This window comes from Fukomys damarensis, unplaced genomic scaffold, assembly GCF_012274545.1.
Source record: "Fukomys damarensis isolate Sample0158 unplaced genomic scaffold, DMR_v1.0_HiC HiC_scaffold_10, whole genome shotgun sequence".
Taxonomy (NCBI): Eukaryota; Metazoa; Chordata; class Mammalia; order Rodentia; family Bathyergidae; genus Fukomys; species Fukomys damarensis.
Genome location: NW_022900922.1, coordinates 11,279,623 through 11,301,946, shown reverse-complemented (window position 1 = coordinate 11,301,946; position 22,324 = coordinate 11,279,623). Strand labels below are relative to the sequence as shown.

Sequence of the window (22,324 nt, the reverse complement as noted above, 5' to 3'; positions counted from 1 at the left end):
AATTTTTTTTTTTTTTTTTTTTCTTTTTTGGTACCGGGAATCAAACTCAGGGCATCACACTTACAGGCAGGTGCTGAGCCACTAAGCTACATCCAAGCTCAGGAAGATGCTTTTATTATCCTAATTTTAGAGATAAGGACATAAGAGGAACAAAGAGGCAACTAACTCCTGAGGCTACATATCCATCAAGTGACAGGTTTGAGATTGGAACACAGGGATGCTTACTCTATGCTAAATTAAACTTGTTTCTGTTAACATTTAACAAGTTTTTAAAGGATAAAATTATGTCAGGTTGAATTTAAAGATGCTATTAAAATTTTTCAGTTGACACAGATTAATGTACAAATAAGTTACATTTCTACAATTCTAAAATAATGTTTATATCTTGTTTTTGGATTATTTTTCATAGGCGCTTATATCAGGTCCATGGTTTAGAGACCAGTGGACACCTTTTTAAGGCTTGTTGCTGTTTTCACATGGTATGAATGGCCCTGAACATTTTCCATTGGAGCCATGGCTGTTGGGCATTGCCCAGTGTATTATTCCCTAAACAGGTAGAAGAGGAGGTCCACCCTCAATTCCACTTTTGGAAGAGATGCTCCTTCCCTGTCCTGAAGAGCTCAGCAGCCAGGCTTTGCTGGGACCAAGGCTGAGGACAAGGAATGGGCTTCGCTGCTGTCACAGTTTGGCCCTGCTGGGTAGTGCTGTGCTTAGCTTGTCTTATATACAAAGAACTGGCCACTTTTTGAAGTGACTCAGACATATAGTCCAGTGGTAAATAATCTGGGTACCTGCTAGTGGCACTTCCCAGGAGCCACTGGTATGATTTGTTGGGGTTGATCATTGTCTCTGGGTCTTTTGCTCTAACTCTCTAACTGTAATGAACATGGGGTAGGACCATGCATTAGCACCTGGCTCGTGTATTTGATTGAAAGTCTACACAGGTGCGGCAAATACTTAATGGCTGGAGAGTGGGTGTGAGGATTCCCCTTGCTTGCTTGCTTTTTAAATCATACAAGGTGTCAATAGTTAGTTCTTTTTAAATTATAAAAAAATTTCAACTTTTTCCCTCTCATTGTGTAGTTATTGTCATGAAAATTATAAAGGAAGGAATATAAAAACTGTAACAGTCTGGGCGGTTGGCGTAAAAACACCTGATATTTTGGTAAAAAGATTCCATAGATTAGCCATATATTGGCCCCAACTCACCCCCTTCCTTTCCTCTGTACTGAGGGATTGAACGCAGGACTTGTTAGGCAGGCGCTCAAGTACTGAGCTACATCCCAGCCTTTTTTTATATTGTTCTGAGACATAGTTTCACTAAGTTGCCCTTGTTGTTCTTGTTGTCCCTGAATTTGTAATCCTCCAGCATCAGCCTCCTGAGTAGCTGGGGTTGCAAGATGTGCACCTCCACACCTGATAATGAACTGTTTAAATTCAAGCAAGAAATACTGGGCAGGAAGGAGCTCCAGGGGCAGGAATCTCCCTAGGATGTGAAAGGTGCCAGCCAACTGTAGTATATTCTTACTGCCTGATTGTTCCTGTATGCCAGGACCTGATAAATTCTGTGGAAGTTTGAGAAATCCAAATTTTGCTTTCTCAGGGTATATGATCTAGCAGAATGTAATGCTTTTTAAATATTGATTTCATGTACCTTGAGGAATGTAAGAGTTTGCATTCCCTCTTGTTTTCACGTAGCTCTGCTGGGGTTCCTGAAGGAGGTCTCTGTGGAGGTGAATTTAGTATAAGGGGGGGGAATACTTTATTTGGGAGCCTAGTTTTAAGCCTGCCACAGTGGCCTTTTCTGTTTATATTCTTTTTTTGTATTTTTAAAATGTATTCTTTAATGTAAGAGGGTTTGTTCTATACTTACTCTTAGGTGATTGATAATAGCATGCTTAGAAAACTCACACAAAATCACAGATTTTTAAAGCTAAGAGGCATAGCCATCATCCAGTCTAACTTGCTCAATTTCAGAGGAAAATACTGACCTTCCATGCCTTTTAAAAAATAATTTAGTTTATTGGTACATTTCAGGTATACAGTACAGTCAAATTCATTATTGGGATCTTGTACCTTTACATGACAGGTCTTGGTTCTCATTTTTTCCCCTTGTCCCTGCCCTCCCTTCACCCCCTCCTTTCCATGCCTTTTTGTATGTTAGAAAATCTTGCTAAGGAATGAGGGGTGGGACGGTACTGTGCATTTGAACTGATAGGACCATCAGCAGCCATTTCTTCTTCCTTTATAACTTTATAGATACTTATCACAAATTATATTATCTGATGTTAGTTTTATAATTTAATGCCTATTCTCACATTTTCTTAGATTGTATCTTTTCATATTTGACAAAAACTCATAGCTGACCATGCGGAGTAGCCTCATTCTTTCATTAAACATTTAGTGAGCCTACAGTTTGTACAAGCCAAACATGGAGCAAGGTACCAAGAGTACGAAGATGGCTGGTGTGATCCCTGCTCTCAAGGAGTTGTCCTCTAGTAAGGACAGTAGTCATGGTTACAAGGCAGGTACTAAAGTAATTAGGTACTAAAAGACTGAAGTAACTCTGTGATGACAGGTGAACAGAGTATCTTTGAAATATTGAAGAGGGCAATAATCCAGTGTCTTGGGTTCCCCAAGACCACCCTCAGGTGCAGTGATTCACTAGAAGGACTTGCAGATCTCAGAAACCTTTTACAGTTAAAATCACAGTTTAACTATGAAAAGGTGCAGCTTAAAATCAGTGATGGCAATAGGCACATAGAATGGAATCAGGAATGATAAGCACAGGTGCCTAGTACATCTCCTGGTGGAGTCATGTAACAGTGTTTAATGCTTCCACAGTGGTATGTGTCAGTAAGCAGGAGTGTTGCAAGCCAGGAAGCTTACTTGAGCCTTGGTGTCTGGGTTTTTTTTTTCCTCATTGAGTTTATTGGTACATTTCAGGTATACAGTACAGTTACATTCATTATTGCGATCTTGTACCTTTACATGACAAGTCTTGGTTCTCATTTTTTCCCCTTGTCCCTGCCCTCCCTTCACCCCCTCCTCCCCTTCCCCTTTACAAACACTTCATTTCCATTTTTTCATTTTCTCCTATTTTTTTCTTTCCATTATCACCTTTCCCCTACCCTTCCCACTTTCCCTACACCTTTAGCCCCTTTTCTTCCTATTTCACATTGTCAGTTATCTCATTAGAATTTTATGTACTATTATAGTTTATACACACCCGAGAGACTATTCGGTATTTACACATGTGTGACTTATTTATTTCACTTAGGAGTATATTCTCAATATGTATCCATTTTCCTATGAATGAATCTAATTTATCATTCTTTATGGCTGAATAGTATTACATTTTATAGAAAATCCACATCTTCTTTAACCAGTTTCTAACTGATGAGCAAATGGGCTGTTTCCAAGTTTTAGCTATTACAAACTGTGTTGCTACAAACATAGGTGTGTATATATCTCTGTGATATAATTCTTTTAATTCTTTTGGAAAGATACCAAGCAGAGGGATGGCTGGGTCAAATGGAACCTCTAGTCCCAGCTCTTTGAGGTATCTCCATATTGATTTCCATAGTGGTTTCACCAGTCTGCACTCCCATCAACAATGGAGAAGGGTTCCTTTCTCTCCACAACCCCAACAACATTTGTTATGGGTTGATTTCTTGATAGCAGCCATTCTTTGTGGGGTGAGGTGGAATCTCAGTGTTGTTTCCATCTGCATCTCTCCAATGACCAGTGATGTGGAACATTTTTTCATATATTTACTTGCTGCTTTTACTTCTTTGTCTGAGAAATGTCTGTTCATTTCAGACGCCCATTTTTGAATCGGGTCCTTATATTTGGGGGGCGCTGGTTGTTTTGAGTTCTTTATATATTCTAGATAGTAGTCCTTTGTCTGAGGACTAGCTGGTTATGTCTGGGTTTTTATCAGGAGCTGGTCAGTGTCATAAAGCCTGGAATATCCCTATGTCTTGCCTTACTTGCCCAATCTTCAACCCTCTCAAGGTCAAACAGATACAGCCTGAATCAAAGCCCTCACCATAAGTTACATTGTTAGTGTAAACTCTCTGGCATGGCCCGAGACCCCTGAGATACATTGATTTTTATCAGATGGAATATACCATGTGATATCTTCTAGGAGCCAGTTCTGGGCCAGGCCTTTCTTTGGCACATGCAAAGTATGACATCCAAGGCTGCCAGGTTTACCCTGTCCTGTATACTAAGCAAGAGGTAGCACAGTTAGCGAAGTGAGAGCAGGCAGTGTTAGGGAAGGCTTCCTGAGGGAGGTGTTGCCAGAGCAATCTAGTGCATGGATTTTATCTTTTGCTCCGTTGTGGTTATTGGACTTTATCTTGTATTTTAGTGTTCTCAACTGTTAGATGAAAATCTAAAGGATGAATACTTCGAGGAAATCATGGAAGAATATGAAGATATTAGACAGGACCATTATGAGTCTCTCAAGGTAAGTGAGAGAAATAAGATTTTTGCTCATTTGAGAAGCGAAGTGATCCTACAGTTTTAAATGTGACTTTATTCACCATTTTGAGGTGGGTGGATAAGGGCCTGAGGTCCTTTCACAGAAATCTTATTTTCTAGTTCAAATTAGATTTATTCAGTGTTTTAAGTTCTCAGTAACTTATGGCTAGCTTGAAATGAATTTTATGTGTTCAGCCAAATATGTACTGGGTTCCCAATAGGTGTTAAGTGCTAGATACCAGAGTTACGAGGATAAATAAAACATGAGCTCGTACCTAGCAGGGAAATAGTAGTGTCCAAAGGTGATGCTCACAGATCCTTGTTCTTGAGGATATAGTAGAAGAAAACGGATGACACAACCCTGGCTGTGCCACAGGCGTGGACTGGCCTGTCTGTAGGTTTCAGTACTCCGTGTTCGTTCTGTAGAAGTCATGGGGATATTTCCTCCTGGTTATCTGCCTCCTGGGCTCTTGTAGAGGGACCTGGAGAGCTGCTAGGGATGTGAAATCAGAGAACACAGCACAAAGAAAAGACACCATTTGTTTGTCAGGTACTGGAGAGTCCCAGATGCTGTGTGTGGCTTTTCTCTGGTTCCTTAGGTTTGCCCATAGCTGGCAGTTCCTGATTTCTTCTTTTGGGTCCTTGGGATGGTTGGTGGCAGGCCAGCAGCTCCAGACCTCAGATGCTCTGAAAGCACCAGCATGCTCACTGTTAGGCCTGCAGAAGTGACCTTTCAGTGACATCTGTAGCTAATGGGAGCTTATCAGTCTTCACTGTCTCTGGTTCTGATGCCAGTAGGAAGCATATGGGGTGGAAAGGAAATGCTTTTTTAGGATAAGGACTTTTATTAAAAAGATTTGTTTTCTTACAAAGATTCTATATTGGCTCTCTTGGTCATGCTTTCATAGTATAAGTGGAAATGCTAAGAATTTCTGACTAAATAGCTTTTTTTCTTCAACAGGAGAGGAAATATGTACCCTTAAGTCAAGCCAGAAAAAATGGTTTCCACATTGATTGGCTGTCTGAACCTCCCCCAGGTCTGTGTGGCTCCTGTCTGGAACAGACTAGATGTGATCACTGCCAGTGTGCTGAGGAGCTGTTTGCAGTTCTGTGACTATAGAATGATACTGGCAGCTAGGAATTTTGAGTTGTGTACAATAAGTGACCCTGATAAATGACAAGCAAGTAACTAGGAATCATTTAAGGAAAGCCTGTGCCAGAGACTGTCCTGGGATGGTCCTGTCTAGCCCACTGAAACCTTCACGCAGCTCTGTAATGACTGTGGGTATTAGTGTCATTTTAATTTAAAGAAACTGAGTCTCAGGTAATAACTTGAAAGGCTGCTGGGATTTTACCTTGGGTTTGTCTTATAACCTGTGCTCCTCCTTCTGCACTGTGCTTGTGTGGGCCTCCTTCAGCTTGTCCCAGGTCTCAGTGGAATCTGTGCCACAGAAAATACCCTTGCAAGCTAGGCGTATGGCGCACACCTGTAATCCCAGTATTTGGGAGGCTGAGGCAGGAGGATAGCCACATGTTTGAGACCAGCCTGGACTGCATAGTTAGTTCAAGATCAGTCTGGATTACACAGCAAGACCCTGTCTCAAAAACTAAAAACAAAACTAAACTAAAACTAAAAAATCCCCACACTTTGTGTTCACTGACATTGAAAACACTGCGGCAAAGCTAGACCTCCTATTTCTTCCTCACCTTATTATTCCATCTATCCTTGGATACTTCACTTTTCATCTCCTTTGGTTTCTTTTCTTTTTTATCTCTAGCTGCCTTTCCTGCCTAATATAGGTGCTCATGAGGGAATAAAATGTGTAAGATGTTTTGACAGGCTCGGAGAGGCATGACATAGAAATGCAAAACTGAGACGGGTGAACAGGTTATATTAATTGAATCCATATTTCCAAGGCAATGTCTCAAATCTGCTTTCACTGCTCATGACATCTGTGCTCTACACAGGCTCAGCAGAGTTGAGAGGATTAAATTGGGATAGTAGGTGTGCGCGGTTCTAATTGTGCTCCTGCTGCATTTTCCGTGGCTTAGTGGAAAGAGTGCCAGATTGAGGAGCCAGGGAGGCCCTCCCAGCTTGACTCCTGGCTTTGCTTCATGAGGCAACCTGGAATATCTTACACACACATTGAAATTTCTAATGAGTGAAAAGGGACTTATTTAATGGTCATGTTGGAAAGGTTAAATAAATAGTATGTGACAATCCTTGAAGAAACATCACCATGTAGTATGTGCTATGGTTACTTGCTTTTCATCTGTTTTGTTTTTGTTTGCTTTTGCTTTGTGATACAGTCCATGTTGCCCAGGCTGATTTTGAACTCGATCCCTGTCTCAGCCTTCTGAGTTGCTGGGGTTACCGGCTTACTCTGCTATATCTAGCTTGCTTCTCGTCTTTCATTGTGCATTTGGGCTAATAGCACTAGGCCGAATCTGTTTTTGACCAAGTTGAGCAACCAGAACATATATATTACTAGAAATAGTCTGGTAAAGGTGTACAGTGCCTGGTGGGGACACTTTCCACGTAGCCATTTTAGGACCAGCATGGAGCTACTATACATTTCTGACCTGCTGCTGCCTAAGGGGTTTTTGGAAGCCCACAGAAATGTTTGAGGACAGTTTAGTCGTGGGAGCTACAGGAGAAGAAAGGAGGGTATTCTCTTAAGGCTCTGGGTGGTAGAACCCAAAGCAGCTCAAGGAACCCTGGGTGCTGAGCTGGGTGAAGCATAGCTCTGTCCTCCATCTCCTTCTCCCCATCTCCCTCAGATGTTTTTACTGAGGAGCCTGAATTGGTAGTTTGTTTGCAGTTTCTCTCCTGAGGAAGCTATACAGACTCTGTTACCAAACAAACTGACTTAATAGAGTTCTTAGAAAGAAGAAACTGTCCTGCTTAGTGGGAAGATGACAAGGAACAGATGGGCAAGAGACTTTGTGAACAGTGTGAGAAGGCAGAGATCCTGGCCTCAGGTTGGAGCAGCTCCTGTGGTTCTTTTCCTATGCACTCACCTTTGAACTTTGCCGGTCACAGGAGGCCAAGTGTCAGAGCTCTGTGTTCTCCCGGAGCTACCTGTATTTGATAGAGCAGGAAGTCCCCATTCCCTAGTCACAGGGAAGGAAGAGGGTCATCCCCTGGGACTTTGCTCTGTCATCCCTTGGGTTAGCGTAGTGCTGTGTTACTGCTGTTATTACCCCAGAAAGCCTGGCAGCACCAGTCTGTGTGAGGTCTTCAGCATTATTTAAATTATATGTTCGGCTTCATGAGGTGTGAAGAACCTACTGAATATCTGGCTAAGATATTCACCTACCACCTGTTTTTAAAAACACATAGCAGTACACATGTGATGGCAGTCTCCTGTGTGTCTCTTCCTCCCATGGTGAAATAGCCACAGTGCTAAATTTGGGGCTCTGTTTCCATGCCTGTCCTTCAACTTAGGACAAATGTGTCAGTGGGCTGCACAGATTGTGGTTTCAGGTCTGTAAACTTTACAGAATAAGATCCCTGAATGCTTTCTACAGGGCCCTTTATTTTATATTGCCTTTATTTGTCTAAGTGAAGGTCAACCAAAGTTTTTCTCTTTTGGCCAGGGGTATGGAAGGAAATGTTGAGAGAAGAGTTTCCAAGGTGGCATAGTCAGACAGCTATATGGAAACAGTAGTTTTATTTAAGATTCTGTGTAGAATTACTTCTTCTCCACAGTAATTTAAGGTTCCTCTCTTTGTAAGACAACTCGTACGGGTGACAGGAGGGAGGCTGAGTGCAGGAGGCAGTAGAGCGGTGAGGAGCTGGCAAGGAGGCCATTCCCTCATGAGAAGGACTCACCCCCAGGCTGGCTTCCACTTTGATAGCTCTTCTTCTTTCCTCTAGTGAAGCCCACATTTATCGGGACCCGGGTCTTTGAAGACTATGACCTTCAGAAGCTGGTGCACTACATTGACTGGAAGCCTTTCTTTGATGTTTGGCAGCTCCGGGGCAAGTACCCGAATCGAGGCTTTCCCAAGATATTCAATGACACAACAGTAGGTTAGTTCAATTAAGTCCCTCTTCCTGTGTCATATTCTAGATGTGGTGCTGTGACTGAAGACAGGACTGAGTGATGAGCAGGCTGTCTGGATTGTGCAGGACATAGCAATTTCGTGTATCTGCTCAACTTCACATGGCTTTTACGCTGTGTAGGCACTTCTTATGTTGACTAAATTGGGATTTCATTTGTTCATTCTTTCACTGAATATTTATTGACGTTACTTACATACTGGACAATGGGGATAAACTAAAGATACTATAATTCCTGTTGTCTAATTCTTGGCCAGCTGGCACAGCCCATAGTACTGGGTACATGCCAGGCTTCTGTGGACACAAGGGGAGGGACTAGAGCTCGGATGGAGATGGGGTGTCAGGGCAGGCTTCCTGGAGGAAGTGGTGTCAAAACTTAAGTAGTAACTGAGGGACTGGGGCCATGAGGTGGTGTTAAAGACCTTCCAGGCAGAGGAGCCAGAGCATGAGATGACACAGACCCTTGTGTCTTGGCGACTACGTGGAGTGTACCAGAGCATTTGGGAGAAAGACGGGTGATAAAATTAGAGAAGTAGGTGAGTCAATAAATTGTTACCCCCAGTTCTCACATCTAACCTTATCCCCAAACCCATCCTGGAGACATGGGATCACAATGCAGAGCCATTCACTGGACCAGGAAATCAATGGTCAGAGCAGTGTGAGACAGAAAGTAGACTCTTAGAAATCTGAAATTAGGGCTGGGAAGAGCCTGAGAGACTGGCCTGAGTTTCCCAGAGAGCTTCTAGGTGTTCTGAGGTTTGGCAGCAGTTAGGTAGCCAGGAGCATGGTGGTGGGTAAGGGACTTCTCATTGTGCTGCCCCTGCATCATCCTTGGCAAGGAATCAAGGGCTTTCAGCATGGGCAGGGCAGCTCAGTGGTGCAGATGGGAAACCAGGGAAGGCCATCTTGGAGTCTGGCTGCAGGTGGTGAGGCCGCCCAGGGCTGGTACTGAAGCCACTTGGGAGGCTTTGTGTTCATGCTTCACTCCTCTCCGTCTCGTCCCCAGAGGTCACCGTGAAGTCATTGGAGTCATATGTGTCATTGAGCCAGAAATCTGGCCTTTTTTCCTTTCCCTCTGCCTGCCTGACACAGTGCTGCAGGAAGCCACAGCGTTGGCTCTCTTCCTTTGTTGAATGGAAACTTAAGTGGCCTGAGCTGGGGGAAGCAGACCATGGGAACTACACTTTGTAAGAACCACCTACCCCTGCCTGTTACACCTTAAGCTGTGTCCGCAGTGAAAAGCAACAGTCATTGAGGGGAATGGAGAGGTGTGAGGGAAAGATGACTGTGGAGGGGCTGTGATTTTAGAAAGAAGCATTCTTTGCTGCTTATTATTGGCATCTTTAAGTGAATTTATATTATTTTCCTAATAGGTGAAGAGGCCAAAAAGGTGTATGATGATGCCCAGAATATGCTAAACCTACTAATCAGTCAAAAGAAACTGCAGGCCAGGGGTGTGGTTGGATTCTGGCCTGCACAAAGTGTCCAAGATGACATTCACCTGTATGCGGAGGATGTGATGCCCCAGGCCATGGAGCCCATAGCCATTTTCTATGGGTTGAGGCAGCAGGTATGGAAGGCGTATGATTGGGCAACAAGTGCCCTGCTTATGCTTTGGAGTTTAGGCACTAAACTAAACCAAATGTCCAGGAGAATCAATCCCGAGCTTGATATAAGTGGTAATAACCTACTCCACCTCATCCAGAATGGCTAGTTGGAGGCTGAGCCCAGGCATTTGTGAGGATGATGGAGAGAAGGTACCAGGACAGTGTCCAGCAGGGCCTTTTGGACACTAGCAGGAGTGAGGTGTTTACTGTGTATCTGTCGATGGACAAGAACATTACCCAGGTGCCAGATACTAGCGTTCTCAGTTTCTTGGTCGTCTTGTTTTCCAAAGCAAGAGAAGGTTAACTTATTTAACATTGGTTTGCATCTGTGTGTGTTATCAAGTAGGCTGTCAAGAACTTCTGTCAAGGGCAGGACAGATGAAACAAATACTAAATGTGATCAGGTCGTCAGGGGCTGCTGCTTAGCAGACTGTTCTATCTAACTTCCACACAGCCCTGGTGCCGGGCAGTTTATGTTCTCATTTTACAGAGGAGAAATGGAAGCTGATGGAAATGGTGCTGAGGGTCTGCTGCAGGGGGTAAACCCTACTGTGCGTATGCCCTGCTGTTCTGTTGCTCTGGCTTCCTTCAGTGTGATGAGAAGGGGCTCCTCTCAGTACACTCCCTCTCATGCTCCCACTTTAAAAAATTCAAGTGTTGTAGGCATGTTCCATTAACTTTTTTTTGTTTTTGCTTCTGGTACTGGGGATTGAACTCAGGACCTTGTGCTTGCTAGGCAGGTGCAGCACCACTGAGCTACATCTCCAGCACGTCTAGTAACTTACATGAAGTAACTGGTCCTAATAAAAAACTGAGACCAGAATTCACCAGCATCATTAATAAATTTAGTAACTTGCAGTAAATTACTTTGTTACCATTCTTAGTCATTTAACAGTGATGATATTGCCCTTAATCACAACTGCAATATAATTCATAAGGTGTCAGGTATTTTGACATCTGGAGGGATCGCCAGATTTGGGGCCTTAAACACTACCCTGAAGAGTTAAGCAAGAAGAGCTACATCCCTACTGTGTGCACTCTGGTTCAGTGACTCCTTACTATATGCACGCAGGCTTAGTACATCCTTACTGTATGCACTCAGGCTCAGACACCACAGGAAATAAAGCAGGGGGTTCTAATATTAAGTTCCAGCTGCTTTGTACTGAAGAACCAGGAACTTTGCTTTCACCATTGAAACTAAGGTTAGAAACCTCTGCTGGGCCCAGTCTTTAATCCTCCTGTTCTGCATCCTCTTTGGCTCCTTTTTTACTTCTAGAGTAAAGTGAAAAGCCCTCATATCTAGGCAGTCTGTGACTTCCTAGATTAGGACATTTAATATAGTGGATTCTCAGTATTTCACTCTTTTGTTTTTTTTTTGGTACCAGGCCCTTACACTTGTTGAGGCAGGCGGCGGAACCACTGAGCCAAATCCCCCGCCGCAGTATTCACTCTTTTAATAGCTCTGAGAAAGGGGAACTGAACTATATACTTGTATTACCTACCTGGACAGATACTTCTAAGGATGTTCTCTCTTCCATTACACTCTGGAAAATTCTGGCTGCAGTGGTGCCTTATTATTTTGGGAGCTTTCTGTTCTTAGGCTCTGATCCCCATCCCTTCTAAAGTACTGTGAGGCCTGTGACCTGTATGACCTGTGCTGTAGGACCTCTGGATCCCCCTTTGACTTCTTTTGGCAAAGAATAGTTTTGAGGCAGAGTACAACTGGAAAACAGCTCCATGCACAGCTGTCCCTGAGCTTAATGGCATTTCTGTGTGCCTTTTTCAAATGATCTTTGTCTGCAGCCACTTAGGATTGCATGCCCAGAGTCAGCCTGTACTCGCTCTGAAGCTTATGAGTGGCCACTCATTGATTAATTGATCAGTCCAAAGCAGTACCATAGATTGAGGAGCATCAGTCACTGATACTCATGGAGCATTGATATCAGCCTCCTAGTCCCGCTGGTCTGAACCTGAGCTGGTTAATCAAGCTGGCAGTGCCTCAGATTTCTTGCCTAGAAAGTAGAGCTGATGGTTTTCACTTATTTCAGTTCTTTATGTATTCTAGATAGTAGACCTTTGTCTGAGGAACAGCTGGTAAAATTTTTTTCCCACATTGTAGCTTGTCTTTTAGCTCAGTTAGTGGTTTCTCTTGCATTGCAGAAGCTTTTTAATAAGATGAGATCCCAGTTCTTTGTGCTAGTTTCCATGCTTGTTCATAAAGTCTTTTCTTATGCCAGTATCTTCGAGAGTTCTACTTAACTTATCTTTCAGCAAGTTTAATGTTTCTGTTTTAATATTGAGATCTTTAATCCACTTTGATTTTAGTTTAGTGCATGGTGAAAGACAGGGGCCTAGTTTTAATATTTGACAGGTTGAAATCTAGTTTTTCCAACACCATTTATCAAAGAGGCTATCTTTCCTGTAGTGAGGATGGTTGGCTTCTTTGTCAAAGATGAGGTAGCTGAGTATGTGTGGAGTTATTTTTGCATTTTCTAATCAGTTCCACTGATGCTTGGATCTGTTTTGGTTTTTTCTAGTACCATGCTGTTTTTATCACAGTGGCTTTGTAGTATAGTTTCAAGTTGGGAATTGTGATACTCCCTGCCATATTGCCTAGAATTGCTTTTGCTATTCTAGGTTTCTTATGGTTCCAAATGAATTTTTGGATTTTCTCTAGTTCTGTGAAATATGCTGTTGGGATTTCAATTAGGATTGCGTTGAATCTGTGTAGTAGTTTTGGAAGTGTGGCAATTTTCACTGTATTGGTTCTTCCTACCTAGGAACAGGGGATGTCTTTGAATTTTCTTATATCCTCTTCAGTCTCTTTTTTTCAGAGTTTGTAGTTCTCAATGTAGAGCTCTTTTGCTTCCTTCATTAAATCGATTTCTAGATGTTTCATTTTTGGGGGGATGCTATTGTGGAAAGGATTGTTTCCCTAATTTCTCTCTTAGTGAGTCTGCTATTTGTGTACAAGGAGGCTTTTGATTTTTGAGTATTGACCTTTTATCCAGCTGTGCTACTGAATCTTTCAATTAAGTCTTAGAAATCTTTTGGTAGTGTTTTTTTTGATCTGCTATGTAGAGTATCATATCATCAGCGAATAGTGACAGTTTAACTCCTCCTTTTCTATCTTTATTCCTTTTATTTCTTTCTCTTGTCTAATTGCTGTAGCTACTGTTTCCAAAACTATATTGAACAGACGTGGTGATGGTGGACATCCTTGTCTTGTTCCAGATTTTAGCATGAAGGTTTTCTGTTTTTGACTATTTAGTATGATGTTGGCTATTGATTTTTCTTAGATAGCCTTTATCAAGTTGTGATAAAGACCATCTATTCCAGTTTTCTGCAGGTTTTTTTAATATCATAAATGGGTGTTGAATGCTTTTTCTGCATCTTTTGAGATGATCATATGGTTTTGTCCTTGGCTCTGTTAATATACTGCATTACATTTATTGATTTACGTATGTTGAACCATCCTTACATCCCTGGAATAAATCTGACTTGGTCAGGGTGTATGATCTTCTTGATGACCCTCTGTATTCTGTTTGCCAGTGTCTTATTGAGAATTTTTGCATCTATGTTCATTAGGGAGACTGGCCTGTAGTTCTCTTTTTTTGGTTGGGCCTCTCCCTGGTTTTGAAATCAAAGTAACACTTGCTTCTAGGAATGAATTTGGCGGTATTGCTTCCCTTTCAATTTCATGAAAAATTTAAAGAGTAGTGGCAATAGTTCTTCTCTAAATGTCTTGTAGAATTCAGCAGTGAAGCCATCAGGACTTGGGCTTTTCTTTGTTGGTGAGTTACGTGGTTATCACTTATTTCACAAGGTTAAGAAAGTTAAAATTAGTGATTTGTACAAAGAATAGGCATAGAGTAAGCAGCAGTAAATATTAATTGTAACCTATTACCTCCTCAGTAGTTATTTATTGGCTGTGTAAGTGAGGCACCCAGAAGGTGGAGGTTTATAGACTATAGAGGGAACTCAGAACACATCCTGATGATTCTTTGGCTTCAGGTTGTCTTAGTGTCCTCTACTGTTTCCTGCACTGTGCCTGTGTTGGGCAGCTCACAGCCCATGTGATGTGGACCTCAGCAGTTTGTTGAACTGTATGTGTTGATGCAGATGGGAGCTTATACCGTCTCAGTCACTTTCTTGTTACTGACACGCAGTACCTGACACCTGCAGTTTAAAGGAAGAGAGGTGTACTTTGATTTGCCCTTGCAGTCTGTGATCTGCTCCCAGGGAAGATGGGATGGCAGAGGGGCATAGCAGAGGAAGAGCCGCTCAAGGCATGGCAGGCAGGAAGCAGAGTGAGTGAAGGAAGGAGCAGGTGAGGCAGAGGGCATGCCTTTCCAGGCTACACCCAGTGACTTGCCTCTTTTGACACCAGGCTCCACCTCCTAACATCATATTTAGCTGTAAACTCATCAGTGGACTTAATCCACTACTGGTTATCATACTCCCATGATCCTATCACCTCCCACAAGCCCCACATATGAGTTCCTGAGTTTTGGGGGGACATATAGATATAAACCATAGTATACATTCAGTGAACCCCATGTGAACATAGTACCGAGACTTAATGTTGGTCTGAATTGAAATGTTTTGAGGAAAAAAAATTTTTAAATGCAGGATTGCTTAAGGTTCAGTTCCTAGCATAGTACCTGTAGGCATTCAGGATGTGTTTGGTCCGTTTGTGAATGAGTGAAATAACTGATTTCCTGGATATATATGTTATGTCATGTACATTTTGTAAAATTTCATTGTTTGTGTGTCAGTCCATTTTCTTTTGCTAATAACAACGCCTGAGACTGGGGATTATGGTTGGATTCAGAATGGTACCCCAGGAAGGCTCATGGTGTTGAAGGCTTAGTTGCTGATGGGCTTTTGGGGAGTGATTAGATAATGAAGGCTCTAACTTCACCAATGGATTAATCATAATTGGATGGCTTTATTTGGAATGATGGAAATAGGGTGGGGTGTAATTGAAGGAATGGACCGTGGGGATATGAACTTGGGGACTCTGGTTCCCTGCCTCCTGTCTGGCTTGTTCCTTCACTCTCTGCTTCCTGGAAATCATCTGGTAGGCAGCTTTCCTCTGCCACTCCATTCTGCCGCGTTTCTACCTTGCAACAGGCGTAAAAGCAACTGAGCCACCTGACCATGGCCACAATAAATGTTTTCTCTTTTAAGTTGATATTATGAGGTATTTTGTCACAGCAATGAAGAGCTTAGTAACACACTGGGTAATTTGTAAAGAAAAGTTTATTTTAGAACATGGTTCTGGAATGTTCAAGATGAGGCAGTCATGTGCTGCTATGTAACAAGATGGAGAGGAAAGAAGGGGAGGACAGGAGAGGAAGCGGGGGGTTCAACTCCAGTAACAGTTAACCTGTTCCTGTAAAACATGAATGTATATTTCTGAGAGCCTCGCCCCTGTGACCTAAACATCTAGGCTTTACCTCCCAATATTGCCACATTGAGGAATTGAGCTTCCAACACATGAACCTGGGCGTCAGGGGCTGTGCTCAAATCATGCTAGCAATTTGTTTGTTCAGCAAGTATTTATTGAGTACTTACTGTGTTAGGCATTGTTCTGAGTGCTGGAGATATAACGGTGAACAGAATATACATTCCTGTGTCACAAGGCTCACTTTCACTGAGGATACCAGATTGCTTTCCACTGTGTGCTGCTGCCATGTCATCTGCCTGTTGCTTGGTTTTTAGGCCGAGAAGGACTCTGCCAGCACAGACTCTTACCACTGCCTCTCAGATTTTGTTGCTCCCCTGCATTCTGGTGTCCGTGACTACCTGGGCCTATTTGCTGTCGCCTGCTTTGGGGTGGAAAAGTTGAGCAAAGCCTATGAAGATGACGGTGATGACTACAGCAGCATCATGGTCAAGGCTCTGGGGGACCGACTGGCAGAGGTAACGTGGTGGTGGTGCACCAGGGCCCTGCAGCCACGTTTAGGCAGTGGGGAATCCCATGACGGTGTCAGAAAACCGATCAGCCATTACAGTCCATGTTTTCGCTTTCTGAGTCAGGTGCCGCTGGTTTTAACATTAGTTACTTGTATTTTTAAATCTTGTATCGCCAGATGACTTCAGATTCCTTTTTCAGATCTTTTCATTCTAACATGGGCATCTCTGTAGATTCTTCATCTCTGTCATGCATGGGATGGACCAGCCTTGGCTGTAGGCTGTCCCCTCTGCAGCAAGGCTGGAGGAATGACGCTCTGGGCCCTGCTCCCTGCTGCTCTTACTGTAGGGGAATTGTGGGCTGACCTTCAGATCATTAAATATAATATATCAGCATCCATTGAGCAGTAACAGAGTGAAAGTACAAACCCCCGAGAGTCTAGCCTGTCCCCTCCTGCCAGATTATCGCTGGTAGGTCTGGTGAGCAAGGCTGCTCCACCTGCATTTGCTATGAGAGTGGAAGCCTTGGGATGCTGAGCTCCCACTTCCGCCAAGCTTGCCCCTGCTCTGGGTTCCAGGCCTTCGCAGAGGAGCTCCATGAGAGGGTTCGCAGAGAACTCTGGGCCTACTGTGACAGTGAGCAGCTGGGCGTTGCAGACCTGCGCAAGCTCCGGTATGAGGGCATCCGGCCAGCTCCTGGGTACCCCAGCCAGCCTGATCACACTGAGAAGCTTACCATGTGGCGACTGGCGAGCATCGAGCAGTGCACAGGTTTGTGTATGGTGGCGGGTGCCTGTTTTTCCTTACTGGACATGTATCAGTGTAATGGCACTATCGTTAAAGATTTTTTTAAATAGAAGAGCTTATGGTGGAATTATTCCCTATCCCATCCTTTCTCACTTGCTGATACATTTTTCTGATATTTTACATTATACTACTACATTGTATTTTTATATCCAGTTTAGATTTAGGAGTTTAAATTACCCATCACAGGTAGAAAGCTGTCTTATACTCTGCGTGACTCTCACCCCACTTTTTCTGTTGCTGGTGTCTTTCACCCCTCCCTCCCCCTTCCATTGGTAACACTGCCTTCCTCAGGCTGAGCCTGCACCTAGATGATGTCTGCATAGCAGGCTTGCAGAGCTCCCACCCTTTCCTTCAGCTCCCTTCTCTCTTCTACACTGTGATTAACAGTTACGCTTTTTTTTTTTAATCTTAATTCTCATGATTTATCTGTGGTCTGATTCTCATAGTTGAAAAGTTGATGTATATTCTTTTGCAATGAAAGCCTAGGCACCTGGCCTCTGCACCCTTGGCCCAGCACAGAGATCATGGTTTGTGGCTGTGTTGCCCAGTCCTGATGCAGGTTCCGGATACTATTACATAAACCGTGGTTGAGATGGTCCACACTCAGATCACATTTTTCGGTGGAATTAACCATGAACTTGTCATCAGAGTTAAGTCAGGGATCTAGATTTAAGTGAGGAACTACAGGCTGTATTGGATCTGGGTCAGCAGAAGAACTGTTAACCCAGGAGATCTGGATGTGGGTCCCCTTTCCCATAGCTTAAGGCCTTTGGCAGAGCATTCATCTTGTGGGCTCTGTTTCCTGGTCCATATGAGTGGCTCAGAGTGGATGGCCTTAAGGATCTCAGGAGAAAGTATCACTTTCTTCTCAGTGCTGAGGTGGTTTTTTCACTGGCACCACCTACCTATCCCCCTCGTTTTATTGGCCCGCAGAGCCTGTAGAGGGTCCTTCAGATGGTTCCCTCACCTCCAGGCTTAGCTGTCCTGGCTGAGAAGGCCCAGGCCTCTGAAACCAGTCTTGGGAGACTGAGGAGTAGTATAGAGTCCTGTTCTCAGTGGAATACAGGAGATCCACATGTCCAGAGTTTGTTTTTCCATCTGGCAGGAATTTGCTAGATTCATCTGGTCCCAGCTTTTGTGCTGTTATGTGTTTGCCTCAATGGCAAGAATTTAGTTCACTTTCACTCGCAGGCTCCAGCATTGGCCCTTCAATGCTTACTCCCCTCCTCCCCACCTCCCACCCCATGCTGGGTTGCCAAGTAATGAGCATCTGTCTTGCTCTCTCTAGGCATCAGGTTAACAGAGTCCTTGGCCATGGCACCTGCCTCAGCAGTATCAGGACTCTATTTCTCCAACTTGAATTCCAAATATTTTGCTGTGGGGAAAATTTCCAAGGATCAGGTGAGTTTGTGGCTTCTCTAGATGCCTGTGTTGTTTTGTGTAGAACTCTAGAACTTGTTTTATTTTAAATGGGAATGAGAATAAAATGAAGAGGTGGCCGATAATGTCTTCATTTAATCTTGGCCCATCACCCCGAGTTAGCCCTTCCCAACACCGATATGCTGCGCCGTCAGCTTCTAAGCAGATGAATATCTGTCTCCGTGTTATTAAGATAAGAAATGGAAGGTACACAGTGTTTCTTGGCAAAACCTGTGTCTTACCACTGTGGTTTAATGAGGTGCTTTTGTCTCTTGCAGATTGAAGATTATGCTTTGAGGAAGAACATGTCTGTGGCTGAGGTGGAGAAGTGGCTTGGACCTATTTTGGGATATGATACAAACTAATTTTTTTTTTAACTTCTCTGTGAGTTAAAAAAACTTGCTGATCTCAAGGAGACAGAAGCCAGAGTGCCTTAAAAATAACAACAAAAGGCCCATGTGATTCTGGTTGACATGGCCCTACTTCAGATTTTTGGAAGACTGTATTGTAGGTTACAAGTGCTGTTTTTCAGGGATCTTGAATGAGGAACAGTGAGATTCCAGTGGCATCCCTGGTCCCTCGGGAACTGGGACAAAATGGCAACACAGGTCTTTTGCATTTCAAAGCAAGTCACCTTGCTTTTTTCCGTTTTTACTTTGGATCCAAGAGGGCTTATAACCTTTTTTTTTTTTTTTTTTTTTTTCATTACCCCTTCTTCTAGAAAAAAAGCCTAAAACACAGTTAAATAGAGAAACTTCTACAGAGAAATGTGATCCTGTGGCAAAATGCCACTGTGAGAAATGGGGCACTTTAGTCTAAATGGTTCTAAGAGTAGACTCTTACAGGGAAGAAAGTATATCTCTGTGCTCTGTCTGGAAGATCTCATTATCTAAAACTCGATTAAATGGTTGTAGAATTCCTTTTGGCAAAAGGCATACTCTCACTGGTTGCCTGTCAGAAACACTCGTGCTGTTTGCCCTGCTCTGATCAATATAGTCATACTATCCGAGCTTATTTGTCATAACTCCTTCCCCACGAGGGAAAAAGGAAGTGAGGAGAGAGTGGCTATTAAGGGTGTTTAGTCTTTTTTGAGTTGAGCAGGTTCTCAGCTGGGCTGTGATGACCTGTGCAGAGTTGGGCCAGTAGAGGGCATAAGGCTACTCAAGTCTTTGCTTTCTGTATTGCCCCAACTCCAAGATCCAAATCAAAATTTGAATCAGAAGTAGCACAGTTGACTGTTTCTTGATTATATGGGGGTATATAGTGAATAGCCTTGCACTTGAAGTCAAACATACATGGACTCAAACTTCAGCTTTGCTGCGTAATTGCTATGTGACATAAAGAATTTTCCCCATTTTACTGCTTGCTGTGCTTTATAAGAAGGAGGCTGGTTTGTGCAGTGGTGGTTGAGATCAAGTCTCACAGTACACTGTTTCTCCTTTGAACTCCTCTGCAGTCTGCTGCCTTGTGCTCATGCTGAATTCATAAAGAAGAGCCTGCCTTTTTCCTTTTCTCTCAGGTTTGCTCCCAACAAATACTTGGGTGCTTGCCATGTGCCGGCCATTTCCCCCTGCCATCCTCTCCTTAATTCTATGAAGTTAGGCGTGTGTGTGTGTGTGTGTGTGTGTGTGTGTGTGCGTGCGCGCGCGTGTGCGTGGGTTTCCATCTTTTCTGCCAGTAATGACCTCTTTAATTGTCAGACTCAGTGACCTTTCCATCCAGTGTGTTTTCTTCTCTTTGGATAGTATTAGCTTTTTCCAAACTCTTCTTACCCTCATTCTCCATTAACATCACTCTCTGGTTAGCCTTCTCCAGTTATGATCATTTCTTAATCATTTTCATAATTTTCTCCTCCACTGCCTACTTAAACCTTCGTGTTCCTGAGGGTTTGTCTTTAGTTGATTTCTTAGTCTGTCCAGTTTCAGTGGTAGGCTCATTCAGTCAGTACCTCAAGGTCATTTGTCCTCTGTCCTGAAGAACATAGCTGTATGTTCTGTTCCCAGTGTGTCCCAGACCCAGGCTATAGATGGCTTTTCTTTTTAATCCCTGTATAGTCAATAATGAGCGGTGCTGCTACCTGAGCAGCAGTCCTCAAACTCACTTATCTTTTTCCTTTGACTGTTGCAGTTTTTTCAAAACTTGGTGCATAAAAGCTACACTTAACCCACGTTAGGTGGGACGGTGGTGGACACATTCAGGGAAGGCAATGACTGAGTCGTGAATTAGAACCTGAAAGATAAAGATGGAGCAGCAAGGCAGGGGCCTTTGTTTACAAATAGGAGTGTCGAAGGCTCTCAGGACACCCAAGTTTTCCAAACTGAGCTACAGTTTCACTGCCATTTTCCAACAGAGGTTATGTTAAACATAAACAGATACTTAAGCAGCTTCTGTTAAACATAAGCTGATACTTGCTGTATCTTAAATAGCAAAGGACTGAGCAGTCAGATGCTTGTAAAAATGAAGGAGTTTAGGGGAATTGGCTTATAGCACATAACATTTTGTTGTAGAGATAGCATCCTGTGTCATACAGAGGTGGCTTTTTGAACAATGGAAGGAAACAGAGAGCCCAGAAACCAGCCCAAACATGTTGACTTTTGAATCCAGATAGAGGTGGTACGGGAGGTCTTGTGGAACACAAAGAACTACAGATACCATGCAAGAACAGTGTTTATTCGTTTAGGAGCAAGGGAAGCTGATCACTGCCTTATACCTTATCCAGCACTCACTCCAAATACATAAAGAGCTTTAATAGAAAAGGAAAAATAGTGAATGTTTACATGAGAATAAACACTCAGACTCTCTTGAGAGAGAAAGCACTAATTATAAAAGATAATAAAATACGACTACATCAGGCCTACCAAATAAGGACTTACGTTAGACAGCTGAAGTGAAAAGACAAGCCACAACTTAAGAAGGCATCTTTATAATACAAATAATAACTGACAAAAGATCAGTAATCCAAATACATAGAGGATTTAAAAAAAAAAAGACTCAGGTCCTTTCACTTTGGACGTACAGATAGACAAATAGCATCAGTGATCAGAGAAGCACGAATTAAAACCACAGTGAGAGTTCATGTTACGTTAGTAAGATTTATACAAATTGGACCTGACAGAACAATTGTTAAAGAAGATATGTGGAAACTCACATACTAGGTGCGTGTTGCATGGTGCCATTGCTTGAGAAATAAGTTTTGTCCTGGCTCCCCACTCCCAGTCACATATACAACAAAGCCCTAGGCTTTGATGTGCTCAGGAATGTGTAAAGGTGTTCGTAGTTACATTTGTAATTGTTAACTGGAAAAAATGGAATGTGTGTCTACAGAAGAACGGATTCATAAATTAGATACATCGACCCTGAAGGAGTAATATTTTGTAGTGAATGAGCTACTCCTGTACTTCACGATACAAGTGAATCTCAGAAAATATTAATGGAAAAAATGAGTAGTATGAGACCACATGTGGTACGGTACTATTTTTATTTTGCTTATAAACAGAACCAAAGGATATATCGTCTAAACATGAATATGTGATAAAACTATGTTTTAAAGGGTTTGGAAAAAAAATAGGACAGTAAACCAAAACCTAGCTTAGTGATTGCCTGTGGAGGGAGAATAGAAGGTGGAAATTCAGTGGTATATGAGTTAGGAGGAACATTCTAGTTCTTGGGTGGGAGGGCTATGGGTGTTTAATATACATTGTATTTTGCTTTATAACAGTTTTGTGTCTTTTTTTTGGTGGGGGGTGCTGGGGAATGTTAACTCAGGATCTTCCACTTGCAAGGCAGGCATGGTGCCACTGAGCTAAATCCCCAGCCCTTGTATGTCTTAATATGATATATTAATACATGTTTTAAATAGTCGTAAAAAACTAAAGACAGTGAAATGATAACCCAAATCTGATATTTTGACTTTTTAATATCATGTTTGTATATGTCGAGCAAAAATGTTTTGAAGAAAAGGAGAGTATTTTAGCCCAGGTGAACAACAGGTATAGGCAAGAGTGTGCTGTGTTTGTGC

General features: G+C 42.8%; 1 protein-coding gene across 3 annotated transcripts in view; it reads left to right on the top strand.

The window, feature by feature from the left end:
- Mtr (5-methyltetrahydrofolate-homocysteine methyltransferase) overlaps positions 1–22,087 on the top strand; it is a 99,552-nt gene extending 77,465 nt beyond the window's left edge. For all 3 annotated transcript variants that reach the window (XM_010621995.3, XM_033761839.1, XM_010621996.2), the window contains exons 26-33: positions 4,376–4,474; positions 5,450–5,525; positions 8,369–8,524; positions 9,928–10,124; positions 15,889–16,089; positions 16,659–16,851; positions 18,176–18,288; positions 18,585–22,087. In XM_010621995.3, the coding sequence (XP_010620297.1) occupies positions 4,376–4,474; positions 5,450–5,525; positions 8,369–8,524; positions 9,928–10,124; positions 15,889–16,089; positions 16,659–16,851; positions 18,176–18,288; positions 18,585–18,671 (1,122 nt within the window). In that variant the 3' untranslated portion in view covers positions 18,672–22,087. The remainder of the gene's footprint in view (positions 1–4,375; positions 4,475–5,449; positions 5,526–8,368; positions 8,525–9,927; positions 10,125–15,888; positions 16,090–16,658; positions 16,852–18,175; positions 18,289–18,584) is intronic.
- The last annotated feature ends 237 nt before the right edge of the window (positions 22,088–22,324 follow it).